At 38.6% G+C, this 24,735-nt stretch overlaps 1 protein-coding gene across 1 annotated transcript in view; it reads right to left on the bottom strand.

Moving 5' to 3' along the window:
• Positions 1-627: 627 nt before the first annotated feature.
• The window catches only part of MTMR9 (myotubularin related protein 9), a 44,502-nt gene continuing 20,394 nt past the window's right edge, over positions 628-24,735 (bottom strand). Inside the window, exons 4-10 of the mRNA XM_050801087.1 lie at positions 23,853-24,026; positions 22,456-22,673; positions 19,181-19,342; positions 13,423-13,564; positions 11,568-11,788; positions 8,646-8,797; positions 628-5,851 (exon numbers count right to left, since the gene is read on the bottom strand). Coding sequence (XP_050657044.1) covers positions 5,688-5,851; positions 8,646-8,797; positions 11,568-11,788; positions 13,423-13,564; positions 19,181-19,342; positions 22,456-22,673; positions 23,853-24,026 — 1,233 coding nt within the window. The 3' untranslated portion in view covers positions 628-5,687. The remainder of the gene's footprint in view (positions 5,852-8,645; positions 8,798-11,567; positions 11,789-13,422; positions 13,565-19,180; positions 19,343-22,455; positions 22,674-23,852; positions 24,027-24,735) is intronic.

Genomic DNA, 24,735 nt, shown 5'->3' with positions numbered 1-24,735 from the left:
ACCAGTTCCTTTCACTATAAAGTTAGTATTTTCTCCTTTGTAACTAGTAAGTATTTTGTGGAAGGCTATTTGGAGATTATATTCTGTTCTTCACAAACTTTCATCACCTGCTAGTTTTGCCATTCACTAATGGGCATTGCCTAAGTCAATGATTACTGTAATAATTTGCCAAATAGTGGCTAATTCCATTTTCTTTCTACATTTAATAGCTGGCATTCTACTCTAGAAAGAGCTTTCCTTTTACCCTCATTGATTCATCTGTTTATATTAATACATACTAAATCAGTAATATGTAGAATACATAATCCTAATTCTTGGGTGATATCTGTGAAGTATTTAGAAGGGTCACAATGTCTGCAGCTAACCCAGATGTTTCAGCAAAATAACAGTGTAACACACACACATACGTGGTATTAAAGCAAATGTGGAAAATGTTACCAATCATTCAGTCTAGGTGAACAATCATTAAATCTAGGAACAACCTAGGGAGATCGGTGTACCATTTTGCAACCTTTTTGCAGATCTCAATTTTTTCAAAATGTAAGGTAAAAAACATATAGCAGATTTAATTGAAACACCATGCAAACCTTCACCAGTATTTGAAAAAAATTAAAATAAGCCCACAGGTTTAAATTATTAGCACTTAAATATATTCAAATTTTATTACTATTGTCTATAGAAATTTAACATTAGCCATCTGTGCAATTGTCCTCTGAGGCAGAGGAACACCATACACAAATATCACACACTAAGAACAGTACCGCATTTGACAAGACTGTTTCTTGATTCAGTAAACCAAGCTTGACAAACTGGCCAACCCAAGGTGAATGATTACAGTTATAGGATATAGATGAAATTATCACTTAGTGAATATTACAAACAATATTAAAATGTTACACAGACTTACAAAAGTTCAGCTTTTTTTTTTCCCCTAAGACTATATGTATATGTGTGTGTGTGTAGACAGGTTCACAATATAGAAACCTATACCTTACAGCACTCTTGAGGTTTTAGCAAGGCATACATTATAGACACATTTGCCATACAGTGCAATTTTACTGTGTAAGCCATGAATAATAGTGCACTTAAATCCAAGAGTCACATTCAAATATATCAAGAGAACAATCCAAATACCCGGCTATTGAAGAAATACACATTCTTTGTTTTTATAAACTAAGTTCTGCAAGTACAACATGTTTTTGTGTAGATGGTATTAGATCAATAAGGTTTTAAACAATGAGATTTAGGGTATATTTTGTAGAGTAATTCACCTCTCCAAAGATAACGTGCATTGTAAATGTGTTGGCCAGACATACACAGGCAGTGCTGTACAACTCAGTTTTATTACAAATCACAAATATAGTTAATTCTTAGACCTGCAGATGGTTAAAGAGAATGGCTCTAGAAGTCAGTAAATTCTCATCAGAATTACTCTGCAGGACAATGTAGTGTTTACAGTGAGCCTCATTATCTTCCACTAAATTGGGCACAAACTACTGTTCCACAGTGTAGTTCAAGAGCTAGGACATTAAGTTTCTTAAAAAGGATTTAGATAACAAGTTCAGACATTCTAATACCCAGTCCTAGAATTTCAGAGGGTCTCTTCTGGGACTACTGGTTTAAAGGAAGATGCTGTGGACAGTGGATTATAAAGACCAAGCAAAGGTAGAAGCAATTTTATTCAAGAAAATAAAGAAAACTGATACTATAAGAAAGTTATAGTATCAGTATATATTTTATCATCTAAGAATAAATGTAAATGGAGAAATGAGTCTTATAATGTTCTTTAAGATGGTGGGTAACATAAAAATACTATGTGGTAACAACTTAGAATACTAGGTCTGGAGGAGGAGAACAGGCCTAGCCCATGTGAAAGAATAAGCAGTAGCTAATCTATGTAGTCTTGAGGTATAGTATAAACCTGGAAAGTTCTCTGAACCTCTTCAGTTCTGAGGGTTGCTCAATTAAAACGACAACAACAACAACAACAACAACAACACTTTATCAAATGTACTGAATGACTTCATTCTCTGATAAATGTCAAAGCCTCCAGAACAGAGGATCAACTATTGTAACTATTGCCCATTTTTGGTCCAGGAAATACCCTTCTGATAAAGAGTGCTCATAAAACCCTTGTGTTGTTTTCATTCATTCTATCTAGAAGTGGGCAAATACCAAAACCTTTATCCCAGATCAAGGTCTGATAATAAGTGAACCTGATGACCTACTTTAGACTGACAATTCAAACAGCTATTCCCGAAACCAGACAACTACAAGAGTTATGCCTTTAAGCAGAGTTTTCAAAGTGCAACTAAACGTTACTCCTGTTTTTCACTTAAGGAGACTAAATTATGGTCAAATCTTTTCCATGATACTGATTTTTTATTTAACATAAACCAAATACTCACTGAATCAAAGAATAAAATGCCACGAAATTTCATCCTTTAAAACAAAAAAAAAAAAAAGCAATAAAATTCCATCTCTAAGTCAGGTCTCAAAGTTCAAAGAAATGTTTTAAAATCCCCCATATGGGATTTGACATGAATGTCTATTATTGTCCCCCCAAGTCTTCTCAAAAATCACTTTAAAATCTTGCTTTGAGACCCTAAGTTTTCTTGGAAATAAAATACATTTATAGAGTTTTAAACCTATTGAATTTTACTATTTCTGCGTGCTTTCTTCCCATTTAATAAAATCAAAATAAAAATTTTTGACCAAACAATTATTTATTGAAAGGTCCTGCCACCAAAAAAGTTTCAGGTTTTTAAAAATATATAATCAACCAACAATGTTCTTCTGATTAAAAAAAAAAAAGTACTTATTTAAATCTGAGGATCCTTATATGTTTGATGAGAGGATTATGATGATCCTTGTATTTTAAAAATATTCTTTGCAGGGCCTACTTTATGTATCTCCCATATAAAAACCAGCTTTCACTCCACATGAATAGAGAAGACGCTGAATACGCAGGAATCTGATGATCTCTCACGTGATTATTATGGGCTCCTCCAGGGCAATCCGCTTGCTCACTCATTCTGCCACCGTGCTCTTCATTCAAGTGTTTAATGCCACATTTATCAAAGGCAACTCTCCAATGCAACGTTTAACAAGTGTCTTCTCAGGAGTGTATCCATGTCATTTATTCTTCTCATCCAAGAAAGGACGAACTTAACAGTACTACTAAAAACCTCTTCAAATTATATTGATAATGGACTTATTTTTGACAGTTTTTGGCTTTGGGAAAACTCAAATATTTGGATTACCAAATGATACTTTTGAACATACACTGATACCAAAGTTGATTTTTACAACCTGTAAACAGATCTGAAGTTTGGACAATTCCTAATTGTAAATTAATACTAAAATGCAAACTTGCCAAAACAGTATAGATTGTTGTCTCAGTAAGACAGCGCAAACGAAATGCGAATACCGTGCTATGACTGTACTCTGGCTCGCACAGCAAATGTGCATCAGGAAGACGGGTCTACCTTGATGGTACATCATCTCTGCATGACCAGGCCTAATACAAACTCCCTTGCAAGTTTCTACCCATGGAAGCCCTATGGCTGATCAACAGAAGCAGTGGGAGTCACTTCTGGCTTTTTCTTTACTTAGAGACAGGGTCTCACTGTTGCTCAGGCTGGAGTGGCCTGATGCGATCATAGCTCACTCAGCCTCAACCTCCTAGGTTCAAGGGATCCTTCTGCCTCAGCTTCCCTAGTGGCTGGGACTATAGGCACACACCACCACACCAGGCTAATGGGAGTCACTTCTAAAGAAAACTCTCTAGATGGTTTTCCTTATACACCTGTTAGCTGAGAAGAAAAGGTTCCTTCATATATAATCTTGAGACAAAAAGAGAAGAAAACAAAAAGGTCAGCTGTATTAACAGGCATATCAAGCAATTTTGAGGGACCACAAAAGAATGAGGGCTGTTTCTTTCTTTCTTTTTTTTTTTTAACAAAACTAAGATAGACATTCCACACAATGCAGAGCTATGAGAACATCTCTTATGCTCCTTGCCATGGGATTTTAAAGCCCCAAGGTTCATAACTACAGCAAAGAAAGTAAGTCAAAAATAAACTGAGCTTAAAGAAGGCAGCAGGCAAATTTTCCCAAAGAGACTGTGGACTGTGGGCTGCTGTGTAGCCTTTGCTACAAGGCTGAGGAAGCAGAAGAAAGATGAAACTTGGGCAACTGGTGATGAAAAGTATTTGCCATTTTCAAAGGCTTCTCAGTGTGGCCATAGATTTTGCTAGTCGATTTTTAAAAAACAATATTTTTAGCTCAACACACAGCTCTAAAGCAGAGTTCAGTGTAGTGTGTTCTCTTCTAAATGGTTATATACAGATGGTATGGAAATGGTTTTAAAGATTACTCATAAACTACCCTTTCAAAGAAAAACTAGAATTGGTTGTATTTGTTAAAATGAACAATGTCACCAAACAGAAGTGTAGGAGGGAAACACCGAACCACAAACATGTGGCGTTGCAGGCACAGACTAGCGGAGCGTGAATACGGCCATCACTGTTTCTCCCACACTGAAACACTCAAATACGTTTCTGAGGTTTCAAACACAGACCTATATTATAGTCATAAACTTCCCCCTCCACTTAAGTTGTATTTGCCTAACGTAAAATGGACAAATCAATAGAGCCAAAATAAATTTGCAAAAGGCTCAGGTCAACATGAAAATTTTAACCTTAGTATTAGTAAACTCTTAGAATACTTACAAATTAAAAAAAAAACCGCACACAATAAAACACACATACGCATACAAACCAGTGCAATAAGAACTTTAGACAAGGGCGGTGCATCTCTGGTTTAAGAAAACCGTATTTGTAACTTGATTATAACAAAAGAACTCTATTCTAGATGATGGTTTAATTTTACAACCAGCATTTGATACACATTGTATATGTATGGTCCAAACCTGAAAACCAATTCAACAGTAACAATTCTTAATCAGTAACAAATTCCTTCTTTAATTCTATATTGCACATACTTTTAGTGTCTACGTTAAAATAAATTTAACTCTTCTTAATGTAAATATCAGAGGACCATACCTATCACCCTTGTAGAAATAATTTACCTTGAATAACAGATTTTCCTTTCTTGACAAACAAGAATGAGAATAGATTCAGCTTCATTAGTCCAAAACTATTTTAAAGCAAATGGCTATTTTATGTGAAAGACACTGGAAATGGCTTGTTCAACACAAAATCCTTGGTTTATCAGTTGCTGCCATTTTGAAAAACATTTCTATGGTAAGAGTGTTTAAAAGTCTGACCCTTTTTTTAAACCACCAAATAGTCCCTAGAGAGATTACCTGTCTCCTTGGCTGCTCTGGAATGCTGTTTGGAGAGTGGACACAGAGAAAAAGCTTTGGATAAAATGGCATGAAACACAAATGGCATTAAATAGGTCATCTATTTCACATAAAAATAAAATGACTAGCACCTCCTCCCGGCTCCCAAAGTGACAGGGCCTAACAGGCCACATGAAACGTGAGTTATGATAGTAAGTTTCATTATCCATACAGTATTGAGAAATCCATTACATTAGAGGGGACCCACGTCTAAAGCCTTCACTTCAAGGCTACTGTGTAAAAGTGAACTGAAGGGCACAAGGAGAGAACGGCGGACACGGGCCCAGGAAGGTCCTTGCAAGCGGTGCGAGGAGACCTTTCAGGGACTCTCTTGCATCCCATTCTCTGTTTCCAGTTCTGCCAACTGCCTTCTAAGGATATTGACTTTTGCTTGTAATTCCTTATTATATTCAATGATGTTAACCATTTCTTCATATGCTTCATCCAAATACTTAGAGGACCTATTCCAACGTAGGAAAATACCTATTGAATCCAGGAATGGAAAACAGAAGGAAGAAAGGTATAAACACTGGATTAAAATTATATTTGTGGATAAGATATAATTTACATATTATACATTCTTTTTTCTTTTGTTGCCACAACTCACATCTGTGTTTTATTATAATCTAAAATATACAGGAATCTTGAGGTACGGAAAAGGATGCAACTGAATACAATATCTGAGAAGTCACTACTTGCATGTACATGCTCACTGATTCTTCAGAAACATCCCACAAAATTATCAAATAGATCCAAACACCATTCTACGATATATTCAGGAAAACAAGATGATAATTTACAATGTCATAAATTTTCCAATTTCACAATATAAATCATTTATAATTATAGAATTTTGCTCAGACATGTAAGATCCCTTAAATGTGTGAAAACATTTTCACCAGAAAAGTGACAACTATGGTAAAAGCAGAACCACATATGTTGTTATTTGAAAGCCTGAACTGTAGCCCATGCGCTCACACACCTCTCTCCCTGTTACGTGAGAGGCAATCTTTCAACTGCAGGCAATTGCTTCTTTCCCCAAATAATAATAATTATCCTTTTATTATGAACCAAAAGGAAATATTTTCTCCTCTCCATAGGCCTATGTTAACTGTATCACACCAAAATAATGCCTTACAGATACTCAAGGAAGGAGGCATGAAAACCTTCCAGGCTGCACCACGTCAGCTGGCAAGTTCACAAAGGTTTTATGATTCATTAAAACACTCTCTACAAACCAAACTGCCTGGGTCCTAATGAGCTCTTCTATGCAGGTCCCAACGTCGGGCTCTATCAGAAAGGGAAAGCAGAACCACAGCGTAAAGCCTGACCCGCCCATGTTGATTCTTCTAATTCAGGAATTACTAAATATTAATGGTTAGCTGTGATGTAAATTTAAACAGCAGAGAGGCATTTTAAGGCCGAAGAGCAGTCTCATCCAACATATATGCCTACCATAGGATTTTACCTAATAGAGAGCTTCTTTCTCCCAGCTCTAGGTTGAGGAGCATGAAACACATACTGAAACTCTGGCATGGCAGGACTTAATCCACAGAACAAGGATTTCATCCCATTACTTATCTCTAAGCTCCACAAGGAGGTTTGGTACAAAGCAATTAAATCATCCTTCAGGCCACCCAGCTCCCAATAGGGGTTTTCTCCCGAACAGCTACGCTCATTTCAGTTATTAAACATGACAGTGGCTTTTAGGTACGTTGTCCCAGAAGTCCTAAATGGGAAGAATACTGTAACCTCTCATTTAAGAGATCACAAACCCTGTACTGTGACTGTGACAACATCACGAAAGTAAGCAAAGAGAAGTTCTGAGCAGTCACCATTCCTTCACAAATCAAAGCACTAAAGCTCACACCCAGAACCTCAAGACCGTCTAAGGCCATTTCCCCACAATGCTAACTAGGGGACGCTTCAATAGATAAGATTAGAAGCATGAACTAGGTGGAAGGAAGCCACTAATGGCAGATAAGCCAAGAGGAACTAGATGTGACAGCTGACATCCAGAGAAGAGACAGAAACTGACTTGGTCTCAGACTGAGAGGACAAAGCAATCTGAGACCATTTCCACAAAGGGCAAATAGTTTTCCACACATGAATTGCCTTTGAGAGTATAACATATTAGAACACGGTGTAACAACTGGCATTAATGGTAATTCCGTTTAATTTACCAAACAGCTACCATTCCTGTTACGTATACTTTATGCTGTTAAATATAAACATGAATAAATATGTGCTTATTATCTTCAAACTAACTTTAAAAAATTAAATGGTATTTCAGAGTCTTTGTTTAATGAAAAACTATACAGTTTAGATAGATTTTGGTTATTTTTATTTTTATTTTTTTGAGAAAGTCTTTCTGTGTTACCCTGGCTAGAGTGCAGTGCTGTCATCTCTGCTCACTGCAACCTCTGCCTCCCAGATTCAAGTGATTCTCCTGCCTCAGCCTCCAGAAGTAGCTGGAACTACGGACTTGCACCACCCAATTAGCCTGGCTAATTTTTGTATTTTTAGTAGAGACGGGGTTTCACCATGTTGGCCTAGGCTGGTCTTGAACTTCTGACCTCAAGGGATCCACTCACCTCAGCCTCCCAATGTGCTGGGATTATAGGTGTGAGCCACCACACCTGGCCAGATTTTGGTTATTTTTTAATTAACAAGCTTCAATACTTAAGGGGCTAAGTTTCAGTAGTTGGAAAAATCAGTGTATATAAAAAAATCTACTTTAGACTAGATTTAAAAATGAAGCATAGAGTCCCATAAGAACAGTGAAATATCTGTGTTACTGAATTCATGGTATTTTGTACCCATTTATAGAAACTTACTGGAATGCCCAGCCATGTAACTCTTTAATACCGTTTAATACATGAACCTAGCCTAATGACTGCTTAATTAAGGGACAGAAACCCTCCCTGAGGAACTTACAATTTATTCATGTCCCAACCACCTACCAACTTAGGTGGTAGGCAAAGAGTAATATACTTAGGCAAAGAGTAATATACTTTCTTATCTAGAAAAAATATCCAACATAAACAGCAATGTAAAGAAACACTGTTAATTTCTCAATGGGAACTGAAAACAGAAAAAGTGTGGCTAGCTAACTGATTTGAAAGAAAGAACCATGCCCACATTGAGAATGACCATTCACACAGGTCTGAGGGCCACGTCCAGCTCATCATCTTCATCTATCACCAACAGCACACACCCACAGGCAGCCGCGTGGACACCTGACCGTTAGGAAGTTTGCAAAGGATGCGCGGTTTACCTTCCCACAGCGGAAGGCTCTGCGGAGCAACTGAAGGCCAGATGACAAGGTTGTTGGCTTCAAACAGGGGGTTGGTGCATTTACTCAGCTCACCGGGCTGATTGACCCAGGACCACAAAGACATTGTCTTCTGCTGCAGCTTCAACTTACACCTGCTCAAGAAAGAACACTGCCATCAAAGTCATTCATTTATGACCCCCATCATTAAGTGCTCCTCTCACCAGGACGATTTCTTCTCAGTATGGCAGAAGACAGAAGGTAAGACTTTTAGTAGAGAAACAAAATGTTGAAAAATAAATAGATTTGTCAAAAAGCTCACCCGGCATTAGAACTCTCAACAACAACAAAACAAAGAGTATTTTACAGGCTTCCAAGAAGCTGGCAGGAGGATAAAAACAGAGTCTGGTCACATCAGCTTTGGTGTTAAACCTTAACCCAGAGAACATGACTGTACACAAAAGTCCTTTGTTGTATTTGGTATTCTATTTTAATTAAAAACAGCTAAGTATAAAAAAAACTAACCTTTTTGTTTCTGAGAAGCCTACAATATAAACACAAAAATTAGACACTTTTCGACATTTATGTCCTATTTATTTTTATAGTTTCCGTAAGAAAGGGCTTGTTGTGCACAAACAAACAGGATAGCTTACAAATATGAATGCCTGGATAGACCCCAGGGTCTTTATTATTCACACTGTTTGATAACCACTCTCTAATTTGTTTTTTTTTTTAATTTAATTTTTCCATAAGTTATTGGGGAACAGGTGGTATGTGGTTACATGAGTAAGTTCTGTAGTGGTGATCTGTGAGATTCTGGTGTACCCATCACCTGAGCAGTATACACTGAACCCTATCTGTCATCTTTTATCCCTCGTCCCCCTTCCATTACCTCCCTCATGACCCCAAAGTCCACTGTATCCTTCTTACGCCCATATTAATATTAAAAATGGAGGTTGAGTCAAATTTTAAACAAAACTTAAAATTCTTTAGAGACTTAGCTTTTAGGGAAAATAAATTACATGTACATAAAATACAGATTGTCAAAGATGAAAAATCAATGTGAATCTTGATGTAAATACATATTTAATCTATATCCACATACAATGAACAGGATTCATAGTAATTCTAAAACTCTGGAACACTCTTTATCCCGTAATAAACTGTCAGAGAAGGATTAACAGTCGATTGGCACGTTTTAGAAAAAAATATATTTTAACACAGATTGAAAGACAGCCTGTGGTAAACCTTACATCAACCAAAAAGATAATACATTCAATTCTCATAAGAATTTATTTAAATTGAAATTTTATTATAAAGTCAGTTTTGTCTCTGAAACCACATTATTTATGAGCTATGTGCAACTTAGTGCATTCTTTTTGAGCAAGCAATAAAAATAATCCACATAGTCACAGAGCCTATGTGGCACTGGACTTTAACTGCTGGGATAGCATGTCCCACGCTATGTTCCCAGGAACCAGGGATGACAAGGACAGGACATTCTTGTATCCACTGCCTCCAGCCCTGTGCCCCCTGCCCATGGCCGGCCAACCACTGAACTTGTTCTGGCTGAGCCTGACACCACTTCAGAATCCTTCCCATTCAGCATTGCTGGCAGCCTCTACCAACTGGGAAGCAGAATGGGAATCTAGTTTGATCCCTTCTTGAAAGCTAGTCCTGAGGATATTAACAGGTATAACACCAAAAAAAAAAAATTCATCGTCAAACACATTTCTTAAATGTTGAATTAAAATTATATACACTGCTTTACTGAAGGGTGTCTTAAAGCCTTTAATGATTATGTGTTTGTGACCCTCTAAGTGGAGACGATATTATGCGCATTCTCCAAACTTCCTTGGCTATAGAAATTGCCAATCCCTCCTGTCCCTCCCTGCCAGAGTACAGTCCAGGGCTAAGCAGCACATGCTTTAGAAAACGGTGGCTGCCAGCAATGAGGCAAGGAAGCCTGGTGATTGTACCCTAAGGAGATTACCAGGCAACCTCTCTGAAAAATCATTCTGATGTGAATCTTCTAAATGAACCTATACACTTGATGGTGCCTGGGCTGGGAGGTGAGTTTGTTACTCTGCCTGAGGACAGTTTCTAGGTGTAACAAAGTCTAGAGCAAGAGGGGGAAGACCTGTAATTTAGGCCAGGGATCCCCAAACCCCAGGCCATGGACCAGTAAGGGTCCGTGGCCTGTTAGGAACCGGCTACACAGCAGGAGGTGAGTGGCAGGTGAGCGTGTATTGCCACCTCCTGTCAGATCAGCAGCAGCATTAGATTCTCTCAGGAGTGCAAACCCTACTGGGAGCCACGCATGTGGGGGATCTAGGGTGTGCCTTTATGAGAATTCTCCTTATGAGAATCTAATGCCTGATGAGCTGAGGTGGAACAGTTTCACCCCAAAACCATCACCAATTCCGCCGCCACCCAATCCACAGAAAAGTTGTCTTCCACGAAACCGGTCCCTGGTGCCAAAATGGTTGGGGATCACTGCTCTAGGCCACACTTTTGATGACCAACTGGCTGTATGTCCTGGGAAAAGTCGCTTAACTTCTCTGGATCTTACTTTCTTAATAAAATTAGAGGGAAGAGCTAAATTATAAATTAAGGCTTTTTGCACATGTAAGATACTATGATCCTATGTTAAGAAATTAACATTTAAAATGATTGCCCCTTAATTCATGTATGGACTAATTTTAATCTAACAGAACAAAGTCTAGGACACGCTCTCACCTAGCATGAGATTGTCTCATAATAAGAATATACTTCAGATCATTTAACTTATAATTAACTGTAGCCTTAGATTTGGCTCTAATTTTAACATAGAGCCAAATCGTGGTCTCCTAGGAGATTTTGGCTACTTAGAAAGTAGCCAAAACAAGGGAAAAGGAAAGGTCCCCACGTGAGCAGCGTACTCACCTTTCACTTTCGTTGTTGCCCAGAAATGTTCCAAACTGTGAAGCATAAGCATGCTCGAAGAGCATGATGAGGAAATTCTCATTAAATTCAAAAGAACAGGGAAACTGACGAAGGATCTGCCACACGCAGTCCAAGAAGAGAAGAAATACAGGAGCCTCCCACTTCTGCTTGGTGTTACAGTAGGCTGACTGTGCACAGCGCTGCTGGAACGGGTGACCAGCCTGGGGGAAGATGGAGGCGTGACAGTCATATCCTGGTGAGATCACATGACAGAGCATTCTACTGACACCACTACACACAATCACAGAACCGACACCACTACACACAATTACAGTGACACTCCTAGTACCTGGAACATCATATAATTAGGGTAGCTGTTGTACAGATTAATGATTTCTTGGTACAAAATAAATAGTTGCAGCAACTAAGGAAAAAGACACACTTCCAAATCCTTAATGAGGCTGTGCAGCTAAGGTGTGACCACAGGAACTGCATTGCCCTTGGAATATCCTATGGAAGAATAATGAACTTAAGTAATAATAAACTTACAAAATAAACCTTTCTAGGTCTACAAAATCTGGAGCAAAGTCAAAGAACATAAGCTCTCAGTACAAACAAAGAATCATCATCACCTCTATCTAACGCTGTAGATTGTCTTGTACACTATACAAACCTCACCCTAAGTGGAGACAGATATGGAACTCTGATCAACTTTATAACGTCAGCTCTGACAGTAAATCTCTAATTACATATGAAAAGTTATTGGGTTGAAAGATCTTTATGAGTACTTTTCTACTGGAGATAAAGCTGTCCTTAATTACCCTCTTCTCCCAAAAAGAATGGCAAGAGTCTGCCATCTACTGACCAAAGTAAATTTAAGACTCATTTGACTGTCTTGTTCAGAACCCAAATACTGACCTTAACACAAATCATACTCTGCTAGGAATTTCACAGATCTGCTTTGTCTCTGGGTCCTTCTGCTACTGTATGTGACAAAGGTAATGCCACAGAAATTTTACAGTGGTTCATAGAATTTTGATATCCATTAAAATAACATATAAATAAGTCAGTCACACTCATTTGTCTGTCTACTATGCATCATGAGGAATATAGCTCAACAGACTTTCGTCAAATATGGAGCATAAACTTAGGATGGTCTGACTTAAACAGAGGTAAGGTCAGTTGTCAGGCAGGGTGGACATGGTGTACGTAACAACATTAGTACATAATAAATGTGAATTGTAACCAGAGGGCAAGATATTCTTTTTGCCAGAAAAACATCTGCTTTCAAGATATGTAAGCATTTGTGTTCAAATACAATCATTTACCAGGTTACACAGTAAAAATATATTCAAAAGCAATCTCCGTGGAGGATAGCAATCCCCGTTATGAATGAGACCTTTATTTTGGTAGCCATCCAACATTACATGATTCAGCTTTCTCTGTGAAGGAAGCTTCACAGGGTGGAGCAGCATGAGCAAAAGGCAGAGCGGCTAAAGTGCTTTCCTTGCAACTACAGGCCCCACTCCCCATTCCCCGAATGCTTGTGTCTTTGATCCATCAAGACCCAGCTTCTGGGAGACCGCACTATGCTTCTCATTCTTTGTATTTCTCCTGTATGTGACAAAGCACAGCCAACAAGAGTTTGCCAAGTGAAGGAAGGGTCAAGTGAGGAATACAGGCAAAGAGACATCCAGAAACGAGGAGAAGACAGATTAACTGGCCTGCAGGAAATTAAACACACCATTTAGAAATTTTAATCAATCAAAAATTCACACATTATGTCAGCTACCACACAAACCAGGATCACAGCATCAATGAGCAGTTCCTCTGTGAATCAAACAGCTCTTCTCACCTGTAGCCACTCTCTTTCAATCAGGGCCTCAAAACCACGAATGGTCCTGCTTCTTGGCTCCAAGATGATCTGGGCCAGGGAGGTCACCTGGAGTGTGGAATCAGTTCCTTCTGTTCCATGAATCAATATTGATGCTCCTTCCCTGATAGGAAAATCAGGGAAGAGTACAAATGGGAAATGCCCAACACGGTCAATGAACTCTGTTAGTAGCAAGCGTTTATTGAGTACAACATTTTAGTCTACTGAGTCCGGTCTATTCAGTGTATTGAGTACAACATTCTGCTCTGACTTGTAGAGTTCAGAATCTAAATCTAAGGCACACGATAGATAAGCTTCTCTTGGGAAAAAATACGACTATAATGAATCCCAAATTTCACATGGCAAGACCTCTTTAAGTTGTAACCAATTTCATAGAAGCTTTCAGCTGAATTTTTCTTTCCTTTTACAAAACCAAAAAGCAGTTCTTACCACAGAAGGCATTTACCCTTTCCGCTTTAATCACTGTTAAAGCCTCCTCTCATCAAACCTACAGACATACACTAAAATTATTTTTCTGACTTTGACTCTACCTTTCCACCATCAGCTGACTATAAGGACACCTTCAGAAACTGTAATTCAATCTGGAAAATGAGACCTAGACCACACTTTGAGAAACATGACAACAGGAAAAAAACAAACATAAAACTGTCAATCTAGAAAGTCAGTGGTAAAGATACCACTGCATCATGAGACTCATAAGTGTCTGGAACCCCGTTATTCTAAACAGAATGAAAGAAAACACCAAAACTAAATTTACTATATCTTCTCCCCTCCCCTTCTTCCGCCTTTCTGTTGAAACAATGAAGGAAACTTTGGAAAAATAAAAACCACCACCTTCACACAAAAGCTTCCAGTTTGGTTACTACTGTCAGTTTTTACCCATGTACATACATACTACATAGAGCTTTAATAAGAGGCAATTTCCTCTATTCTCACTCTTATTCTACACTCGTAGCCTTCCATGTTTGTACGTCATCTTCAGAACTAGGATATTAACAGTCGCAGGCACAGCTCATTCACGGAGCTTCCCTTGGTTGCTCTTCACAGATACTGCATTTTCCACAAATGGAAGGTTTGCAGCTATCCTGTGTCAAGCAAGTATGTTGGCACCCATTTTCCAACAGCATGTTTTACTTTGTGTCTCTGTCTCATTTAGGTAATTCTCACAATATTTCAAAATTTTTCATTATTATTACAACTGTTACGGTGATCTGTGATCAGTGATCTTTGATGTTACTACTGCAAGTTTTGAGGGCATCACGAACCACATCCATATAAGACAGTGAACTTAATCGACAAATGCTGTGTGTGCTCTCACTGCTCCACTAACCACCTGTTCCTTTGACTCTCTCTCTTTAGGGACACTCTCTATTCCCGGAATCACAACAACATTGACATTAGGCCGGCCAATTAATAACCCTACAATGGCCTGGTAAGTGTTCAAATGAAAGGAAGAGTAGCATGTCTCATTTTAGATCAAAAGCTAGAAACGATTAAGCTTAGTGAGAAAGGCATGTCAAAAGCTGAGACAGGCCAAAAGCTGGGCCTCCTGCTCTAGTTAACCAAGCTGTGAATGCAAAGGAAAAGTTCTTGATGGAAATTAAAAGTGCTTCTCCAGCGAACACATAAATGATACAGTGACACAGCCTTACTGCTCAAATGGAGAAAGTCTGAGTGGTCTGGATAGAAGATCAAACCAGCTGCAATATTCCCGTAAGCCAAAGCCTAATCCAGAGCAAGGCCTTCACTCTCCTCCATTCTACAAGGTTCTATGAAGGCTGAGAGAGGTGAGGAAGCTGTAGAAGAAAAGTTGGAAACTAGCAGAGGCTGGTTCATGAGGTTTAAGGAAAGAAGCCATCTCCCTCCAACATACAAGTGCAAGGCGAAGCAGGAAGTGCCGCAAGCAGAAGCTATAGCGAGTTACCCAGAAGATCTAGCGAAGACCATTGATAAAGGCAGCTCCACTAAACAATGGACTTTCAGTGTAGATGAAATGGCCTTATATTGGAAGAAGATGCCATCTAGAACTTTCATAGCTAGAGAGGAACAATCAGTGCCTGCTTTCAAAGGACAGGTTAACTCTCTTGTTAGGGAAAAAATGCAGCTGGTGACTTTAAGCTGAAGCCAGTGATCATTTGCAATTTTGAAAATCCTAGGGGCCCTAAGGGTTATGCTAAATCTACTCTGCCTGTGCTCTATAAATGGAACAATGAATCCTGGATGACAGCACGCCTGTTTACAGCATGGTTTACTGAATAGTTTAAGTCCACTGTTGAGACCTACTGCTCAGAAGAAAAAATTCCTTTCAAAACATCACTGCTCACTGACAATGCACCTGGTCACCTAAGAGCTCTGATGGAGAGGTACAAGGAGATGAATGTTGTTTTTGTGCCTGCTAAAACAACATCTATTCTGCAGGCCATGGATCAAAGAGTAATTTCAACTTTCAAGTTTTATTTTAAGGCCATAGCTGCCCTAGCTAGTGATTCCTCTGATGGTTCTGGACAAAGTAAATGGAAAACTTTCTGTAAAGAATTCACATTTCTAGATGTCATTAAAAACATCTGTGATTCACGGGAGGAGGTTAAAAACATCAACATCAACAGGAGTTTGGAAGAAGTTGATTCCAGATCTCATGGATACTTTGAGGGGCATAAGACTTTACTGGAGAAGTCACTGCAGATGTTATGGAAATAGCAAAAGAACTAGAATTAGAAGTGGAACCTGAAGGTGGGGCATAGTGGCTCATGCCTGTAACCCCAGTACTTAGGGAGACCAAGGCAGGAGGATTGCTTGAAGCCAGGAGTTTGAGGTTACAGTGAGCTATGACTGTGCCACTGCACTCCAGCTTGGGTGACAGAGGGAAAGACTGTCTCCAAAAGAAAAAAAAAAAAAAAAAAAAAAAAGGCTGGGGGGGGTGGGTCACACCTGTAATCTCAGCACTTTGTGAGGCTGAGGGAGGAGGATTGTTTGAGCTCAGGAGTTTGAGACCAGACTGGGCAATAAACAGAGACCACATCTCTATTAAAAATTGAAAAAAAAAAAAAATTAGCTGAGCGTGGTGGTGTACACCAGTAGTCCTGACTATTTGGGAGGCTGAGGTGGGAGGATCATTTGAGCCCAGGAGTTCTAGGCTGTGGTGCACCGTGATCCTGCCACTATACTCCAGCCTGGGCGACAGAGCAAGGCCCTGTCTCCTAAATAAATAAATAAATAAATAATTAGGAGCCTGAAGATTTGACTGAGTTGCTGCAATTTCATGATAAAACTTGAAAGAATAAGGAGTTGTTTCTTATGGATGAGCAAGAAAAGTAGTATCCTGAGATGGAATCTACTCCTGGTAAAGATGCTGTGAATATTGTTGAAATGACAAAAAAAAAAAAAAAAAGATTTGGAGAACCACATCAACTTAGGTGACAAAGCAGTGGCAGCGTTTGAGAAAACTGACTCTAATTTTGCAAGTTCTACTGTGGGTAAAATGCTATCAAACAGTATCACATGCTACAGAGAAATCTTTCATGAAAGCAAGAGTCAATTAATGTGGCAATCTCCATTGCTGTCTTGTCTAAGAAAGTGCCACAGCCATCCAAAGCTTCAGTAACCACTACCCTGATCAGTCAGCAGCCATCAATGGGGAGGCAAGGCCCTCTCCCAGGGCCAATAACCTCAAATATCAATAAAGTATTTTTAAATTAAGGTACGTATATTGTTTTTTCTTTTTAGATGTAATACTACTGCACAATTAACAGACTGCATTATAGTGTAAACATAACTTTATATGCACTAGAAAACCAAATATTAATAATGAATGTGACTCACTTTATTGCGTGATTTTACTGTGGTTTTCTGGAACCAAACCCACAACATCTCCAAGGTGTGCCTGTGTGTGTAATATACTATTAAGTGATGAACTGCAATTTACTTAATCCTATAGGATTAATCCCATAGTACTTAGCAATTTACTTAATTTACATTTAGGTTATGTCAATTTTTGTTACACTGTAGATGATGTACTTAGCTTTTTGTCTTCTGTTGAATTCCTTCAGGGGTCTTAATTTAAAGTAACAGATTCCTTGAAGTCACTTATGGTTAGGTCAACCCCATTCTCAGGATAAAACCTAATGACTAGGCTGAGGGGGGTGAGCATGTACTTTAAGGCTTCTGTGTATACTGCATATATACCTTAATCATCTGTGGGATATTCTGAATTCGATTCACTTAAAGTCTATTTTTATGTTTTCAGTAATTAATTATAAAGGCAAATTTGTATGGAGGTGAAAATAATAGGCTAATATATATCAGAAAAAGGGACCCAAATATGGCAAAATAAACCAAAACCCTGAATCTTCCCAAGAGTCTGGAAGCCTCTGTCTTTAAGGCAGCCAGCTCAAACGAAAGGAAGGTGGAGATCATGAGAACTGTTCTGCATTCTGCACTGAGGGGTGTCTTAATCTGTATCGTCGTGTTATTACAGCTGCAAATTGAGACAATGCGGTGAAAACTGTTTATTACAATTCCTGTTTCATAAGAAAACAGAAGCCTCCGTACTCATAATGTAAGGAGAAATCTGGTAAACTTAGGTTAAAAAGAAACAAAACCCTCAGTATTAACAAAGTTACTGTGTATTTGTTATTTCTCTGCCACAGAACCTTGGTAGCTAATTCCCACAGTTTATTAGCTAAATGGGCTTCACCTAACGCCTAAAACAAAAAGAACAGGGATAGCCCGGCAATCTTGACCCCAAGGGACTATACCTGTTCATGGTTCTGTTACTAACTTACCACATGATTTTAGCAACCCATTCTATTATGAATTTCTCTCTAACCATAACAAATTACGTATATATTTCCCTAATTTGGAAGCATCAATAAAACAAGTTAAAGTCTCAAAGAAAAGTGCCATCTAACCATGTGGTGATAACACTTACACTACCTATTGTTTCAGGGGAACCCCCTTCTATCTAACCATGTGGTGGTAACACTTACACTACCTATTGTTTCAGGGGAACCCCCTTCTATCTAACCATGTGGTGGTAACACTTACACCTACCTATTGTTTCAGGGGAACCCCCTTCTTAGAAAGGGCATTCTAAGCTTCTGCAAGAATTTATGCCAATCCTTCTGTCCCTGTTCAAGTCTTCTGCCACAAGACTCAAGGATTAGCAACCTTTAACTGAGTGGATAAACTACAATCACTTCATACACTCAACATCACTACAATTAGGCGTTCTCAACTTGAGATCCAGATGTAATGCCACATATCAAGTAGTTTGAAATAAGATATCCCAGAGGTTAGAAAGGACCATTTTATTGTGTAGCAAAATTACATGTTTCCTTTCGCTGATATTTCAAAAGTAAGGAGGTAAGTTTGCTCCTCTAAGAAAAAATAAGAAAACTTCCTTTCATTCTATTTCACAGTTTAAGAAAAAAATTGGCAAATTCATGATTTAAGGATGTCATGGAAAAAAGAAAAAGGTCCATTAGTACTTAAAAATTTGTGTCATGGAAGACATGTATATGTACATGGTTCCTATCTATTAAACAAACATTATCTATTAAATGCCAGACTCTAGGCACCTCATCAATAATGGGATGCTGTTGACTAGCCTACACAGTAATTTACTGCAAACTTTCACATAGTCTATAAACATATGTCTGGATAAACACAAAGTCTAGTTATCAGTGCACGTCCTGCTCAGGAATGCTGAAATGCACTTTACCTGTCGATGCACTGAGCCGCGAGGCAGGCAGCTGTCAGAATCTCTTTGATATGAGTCAGCCAGTTAGAGGCCTCCAATTTACTGAGCCACCGGTCCATGTTATGTGTTTGGTCATTACAAGCTTCCACAAGTTTGATTAAGCTCTCCTGAAGAATGTGATACCTTTTAAAAATAAGAAAGCAAAAAATAACAAACCCAGAAAATAGAAAGATAAAGAAACCAAGCCAAAGACTCAGCCTCCAACATAACTAAGAGGAAAAGTAGTTCAAAATACTATAAAAATATTTACCCTGCTATACAGTAATTTGAGGATTAAAGGTTGAAAAACTAATATTTAAATATTGTTGCAAAGGCTTAAAATGCCTGCCATGGCAACCTATTCCTCATCTGAACAGATTAAACCTAGTTCACATACCTGGATTATCAGACTATAGGAGAGGCCAGAGCCCTGCGTTTCGTGACAGGTCAGGAGACACAGCACCACTTACATTTGCAATCCTGTTCCCACCGATCTAACACTAGAGACCCAGTGCCATCAGCAGCCTTACCCAACCCAGTTCGATCCCACTGTTTTCTAGCTACAGCTCCCATTCACCCACCTAGAGACACTTATAAATCACTCTTTTACAGTGCAAACAAGAGACTATAGGTGGAGGAAGCTGTGCGAAAATAGGTCGATATGGGGAGAAATTAAATCTCTACAGGCTTTGACTTAGGAAAATATAAGTATATGTGGCAAATCTGTTCAGTGTAGCAACTGCTGATCTACATGCAGAGGAGCTGGCCTTGTGGTGATGAGACCACAGGGCTGGCTTATAGAAAGAATGCTAGTGACAGGGACTCCTGCAGGCCTCCAAGAGCATGGCTTTCGCTTATCAAACACAAGGGCTGACTGTTCAAAAAGAAAGATAAAACTGACAAACCTTTAGCTAAAGGTTCTTTCACTAAAAACAGAGAGAAAAACAATGCAAATACAATTAGAAATGAAAGATGAGATATTACAACTGATATCACAGAAATACAAGGGATCATAAGAGACTGTGAACAATTACACATTGACAAATTGACTGGATAATCTAGAAGAAATGGATAAATTCCTAGAAGCATACAACCTACCAATACTGAGTCATGAAGAAAGAAAATCTGAACAGACCAATAATGAGGAAGAAGATTAAAAAGGTCTCCCATCGAAGAAAAGCCCTGTTCCTGATGGCCTCACACACTACCTGATTTTGAAGTATGCTACAAAGCTATAGTAATCAAAACAGCTTGGCACTGGCATAAAAACAGACACACTGACTAATGGAATACAATAGAGCCCAGAAATAAATCCATTCATTTATGGCAAATTGATGTTTGAAAAAGCTGCCGAGAACATACAATGGGGAAAGGAGTTTCTTCCATGAGTGGTGGTGGGAAAACTGAGTATGCACATGCAGAAGAAACTCGACCCTTACCTCACACCATACTCAAAAATCAACTCAAAGTAGATTAAAGAGTTAAACATAAGACCTGAAACTGTAAAAATAATTAGAGGAAAACGTAAGGAAAAAGCTTCTTGACATTGGTCTGGGCAAAGATTTTTTGGATATGACCTCAAAAGTACAGGCAACAAAAGCAAAAATAGACAAATGAGACTGCATCAAACTAAAAAGTTTTTGCACGGCAAAACAACAGAGTAAAGAGACAACCTATGGAATGGGAGAAAACACTGGCAAATAATACACTGGATAAGGGGTTAATATCCAAAATATGTAAGAAACTCAACTCAATAGCAAGAAAACACATGACCTGATTAAAGAATGGGCAAGACCTGAACAGACATTTCTCAAAAGAAGACATGCAAATGGTGAATAGGTATTTGAAAAAAAAATGCTCTGCATCACTTATCATCAGAGAAATGAAATTCAAAACCACAATGAGATATCACCTCACACCTGTTAGAATGGCTATTACTAAAAAGACAAGATTTAACAACTGTTGTTGAGAATATGGACAAAAGGGAACCCCTGTACAATGCTGGTGGGAATGTAAATTAGTATGGCCACTGTGGAGAACAGTATGGAGGCTCCTCAAAAAAATTAAAGATGAAACTGCGATAAGATCCAGTAATCCCACTTCTGGGTAAGTATTTCGAATATCTGAAATGAAATCAGGATCTCAAAGAGGTATCTGCATTCCCATGTTCACTGCAGCACTATTCACAATAGCCAAGATACGGATTCAACCTAAATGCCCGTCAATGGATGAATGGATTAAGAAAATGTGGTACGATACACAATAAAATACTATTCAGCCTTAAAAAAGAGGGTAGGCCAGGAGCAGTGGCTCATGCCTATAATTCCAACACTTTGGGAGGCTGAGGCAGGCGGATCACTTGAGGTCAGGAGTTCGAGACCAGCCTGGCCAACATGGCAAAACCTGGTCTCTGCTAAAAATACAAAAATTAGCCAGGCATGGTGGCAGGCACCTGTGGTCCCAGCTACTTGGGAAGCTGAGACAGGAGAATCACTTGAACCCGGGAGGCAGAGATTGCAGTGAGCTGGGATCGTGCCACTGCACTCCAGCCTGGGTGACAGAGCAAGACTCCATCTCAACAAAATAAAATAAAAATAAAAAAGATGGGAAACCTGTCATTTGCCACAGCATGGATGAACCTGGATGACATCATGCTACATGAAATAAGCCAGGCACCCATGCACAGAAAGATAAACACTGTATGCACTCACTTACATGTGGAATCTAAACAAGTTAAACTCATAGAAACAGAGAGTAGAATGGTGGCTGCCAGAGGAAGAGAAAGTGGCAGGAGGGGTCGGAGTAGAAGGGACACAGATATGGGGAGATGTTGATCAAAGGTTACAAAGTTTCACTTAGGAGGAATTAGTTCTGCAGGTCTATTGTATAGCATGGTAACTGTAGTTAAAAATAATATATCGTATGCTTGAAAACTGCTGAGAGAATAGATATTAAATGTTCTCACCGTCCAAAAAAATGGTAACTATGTGAGGTGATAGTTGTGTTCATTCACTTAATCAGTTCTCAACGTATATGTATATCAAAACAGCAGAGTGCACATCACAAATACATATAATTTGTATGTCAATTAAACCTTAATAAAGCTGACTAAAAAAAATGAGAAGATGGCTAGACAATCATTGACCCTAGATTAATGCATAGGTTAATTTGAGCACTTGTGATTTTCAAATGGCTAAGGGCTTACCCACTGTAATTAGCTTCTAATAAGAGTCCTTACTATCTCTGGAATCTTTTACCTCTCAATGGACTTATGAATTCGCCTCCACTGGGGATAATGAGCTTCTTGTTCGAAACCACCTCCTTTGGCTCTAGCTTGCTGAGCCACGTTCAGGGATCGGGTGTCAATGATGTAGCCACGCTTTCCCGCCCTGAGGGTAGCATTTATCAGCTTCTCATCTTCCTTGCACCTCCTCCCATTTGTGCCAGTGAGTGGCTGACCACTTCGCATAATTACCTAGAAGCACAATAGAGCTGAAAATTCAACAGCAGTTGCTTTTACAGTTTCTGAAAACAGAAAGAAATTAGATTAAGAGTATCTCAAAAACAATGCAGTGTGTGACACTCTGGAGATGGATTTGATCCATAAACAAATAAATATTTGCATGTATTGATAACAGTTAATAACTGTAAAAGATAAGCCTGGAGCTTTTACACAGTTTCTCTGTCTCAAAACACTGTCACATAATAAATTATATCACCTCTTCAATATCAAATATTGCAATTCATTTAGTGTGTGAATCAAATACCTGTAGACCTGGCCCTGTAATAAGACAATAATGGCCTATGAGCCAGTAAACCTTGACTTCAACTGAACATACATAGAGTTGGTAGGTTTTAACAAGAATTATAAAAAGTAAAGGCACCAGTGGCAAAATTTAAAAGTTCAAACACTGTTCTCATTGTTTGGGAAATCATTTCCAATACCTCAGAAGCTGATTGTCTATTATTTATTCTCCAGTGGCCTCTACCATCCTTTTCATTATTCCAGGATTTAACTACTTGTTTCCAAAAACTACCCCTACCAACTATATATCTGGAAATGTTTGCTTTTGAAACTTTTCTCAAGAAATCAGTGTCTACTATACTAATGTCTTCCCTGGTGAATGGTTTAGAGTTCTTTCAAGAGACCACCATTACAAGGTAGTTATCTTAACTCCTTGTTTAATCCTGACTCCAGTGTTTACTAGAGTTGTGACTAAATGACATGAGCATCACTCTTCTCGCCTTTGAAAATAAATACGTCTGCTCAATTCACCTTTCACATGGAAAGTGGGTAAGAAAAATTCAAGTCTTTTATCATTATTCTGCGCAGAGAAATTTCTCATTTTTCTACCAGAAGAATCTTGCTGTAAGCATCAAATAAACACTAGTTTCCTTTGTATAGTGTCCTGGAGATAAAGCTATCAGGGCTTTTATACGGCTGAGCAGGATCATGGGAAGAATTCAGCATCACATCCTCACTACAGAAAACACTCTACTCCTGATTCCCTAAAGCTTACACTAAGGAAGCCCTTGTGGTGGAGACCTGGACAATCATTTCAGTGAACAGACAGATAGAAAAAGGGAACATTTCTATGAAAAGATCCCCAAGCCAAGCCTTTCAGTACATCAAGCAGTAGTGCTGTGCACTTACCATCCCATTTTTTTTGTGATAATAGCTTAGTACTGGGAAGCGCCCTCCATGTCGAAATGTAGCTACCTTCCGAAGCGCTTCATCATCGATGGATTTGGGCACTGTGACAATTGGCGGGTAAGAGGGACAGACAGCAAATTCCTTATTGACATAGCTTAGCCTCCATTCACTGGTCTGAAAAACACAAAATACTTCAAAGCTAAGCAACTATCTCAATGTCACAAAATAATCTGAGAAATTTTAAAAGACCTTAGAGGTCAACTTTCACTGATGAAGAAGCCATTTCTCAGGAATTTAACAGGAGGATCTCTAGCTTATATATAAGTAGCTGCACAGAAAAGGAGCTCCACGGTTCAGGGCCAGCTTCCTGCATTCCTAGGTATCACCAGTTCCTAGAAAATTCTTTCTCATACTGAGCAAAACTTGTTGCTCTGTAGCTTCCTCTATTGGTTTTTACCGTACTTTCAGAAAACACAGGACAAGTTCCCTATTTCACATGGTATCCCATCAAATGTTTGAAAGACAGTTGTTTCTCCTTAGTGTTCTATTCTCCAAGTTAAATATATTAAGCACATCCACAATTACCATGGCCAACGTCCCACTTCTTCCTTTTCTGGGTCCCATTTAGTTTGTTAATGATCCTCTAAAAGCACAAGTAAGACTGTAAGACTCCAGATAATGCATCCCCAGAACAGATGAGAACAGAGCTACTATCTACGTCAAGTCCTTTGTTCTTTTCTTGTAAAAAAGGTAAAAAATGTACTAAGATTGGTAAAACCTTTCTTAAAACAGTAACAACTCAATACTAAGGAAGGTTAAGCTTAGGAGTCAATGAAATAATTTCAAACTGAATACTCTAAGGACTAAAAGTATATAATATAAA

The sequence above is a fragment of the Macaca thibetana genome, chromosome 8, assembly GCF_024542745.1.
Source record: "Macaca thibetana thibetana isolate TM-01 chromosome 8, ASM2454274v1, whole genome shotgun sequence".
Taxonomy (NCBI): Eukaryota; Metazoa; Chordata; class Mammalia; order Primates; family Cercopithecidae; genus Macaca; species Macaca thibetana.
This window is presented reverse-complemented; position numbering and strand designations above follow the sequence as displayed.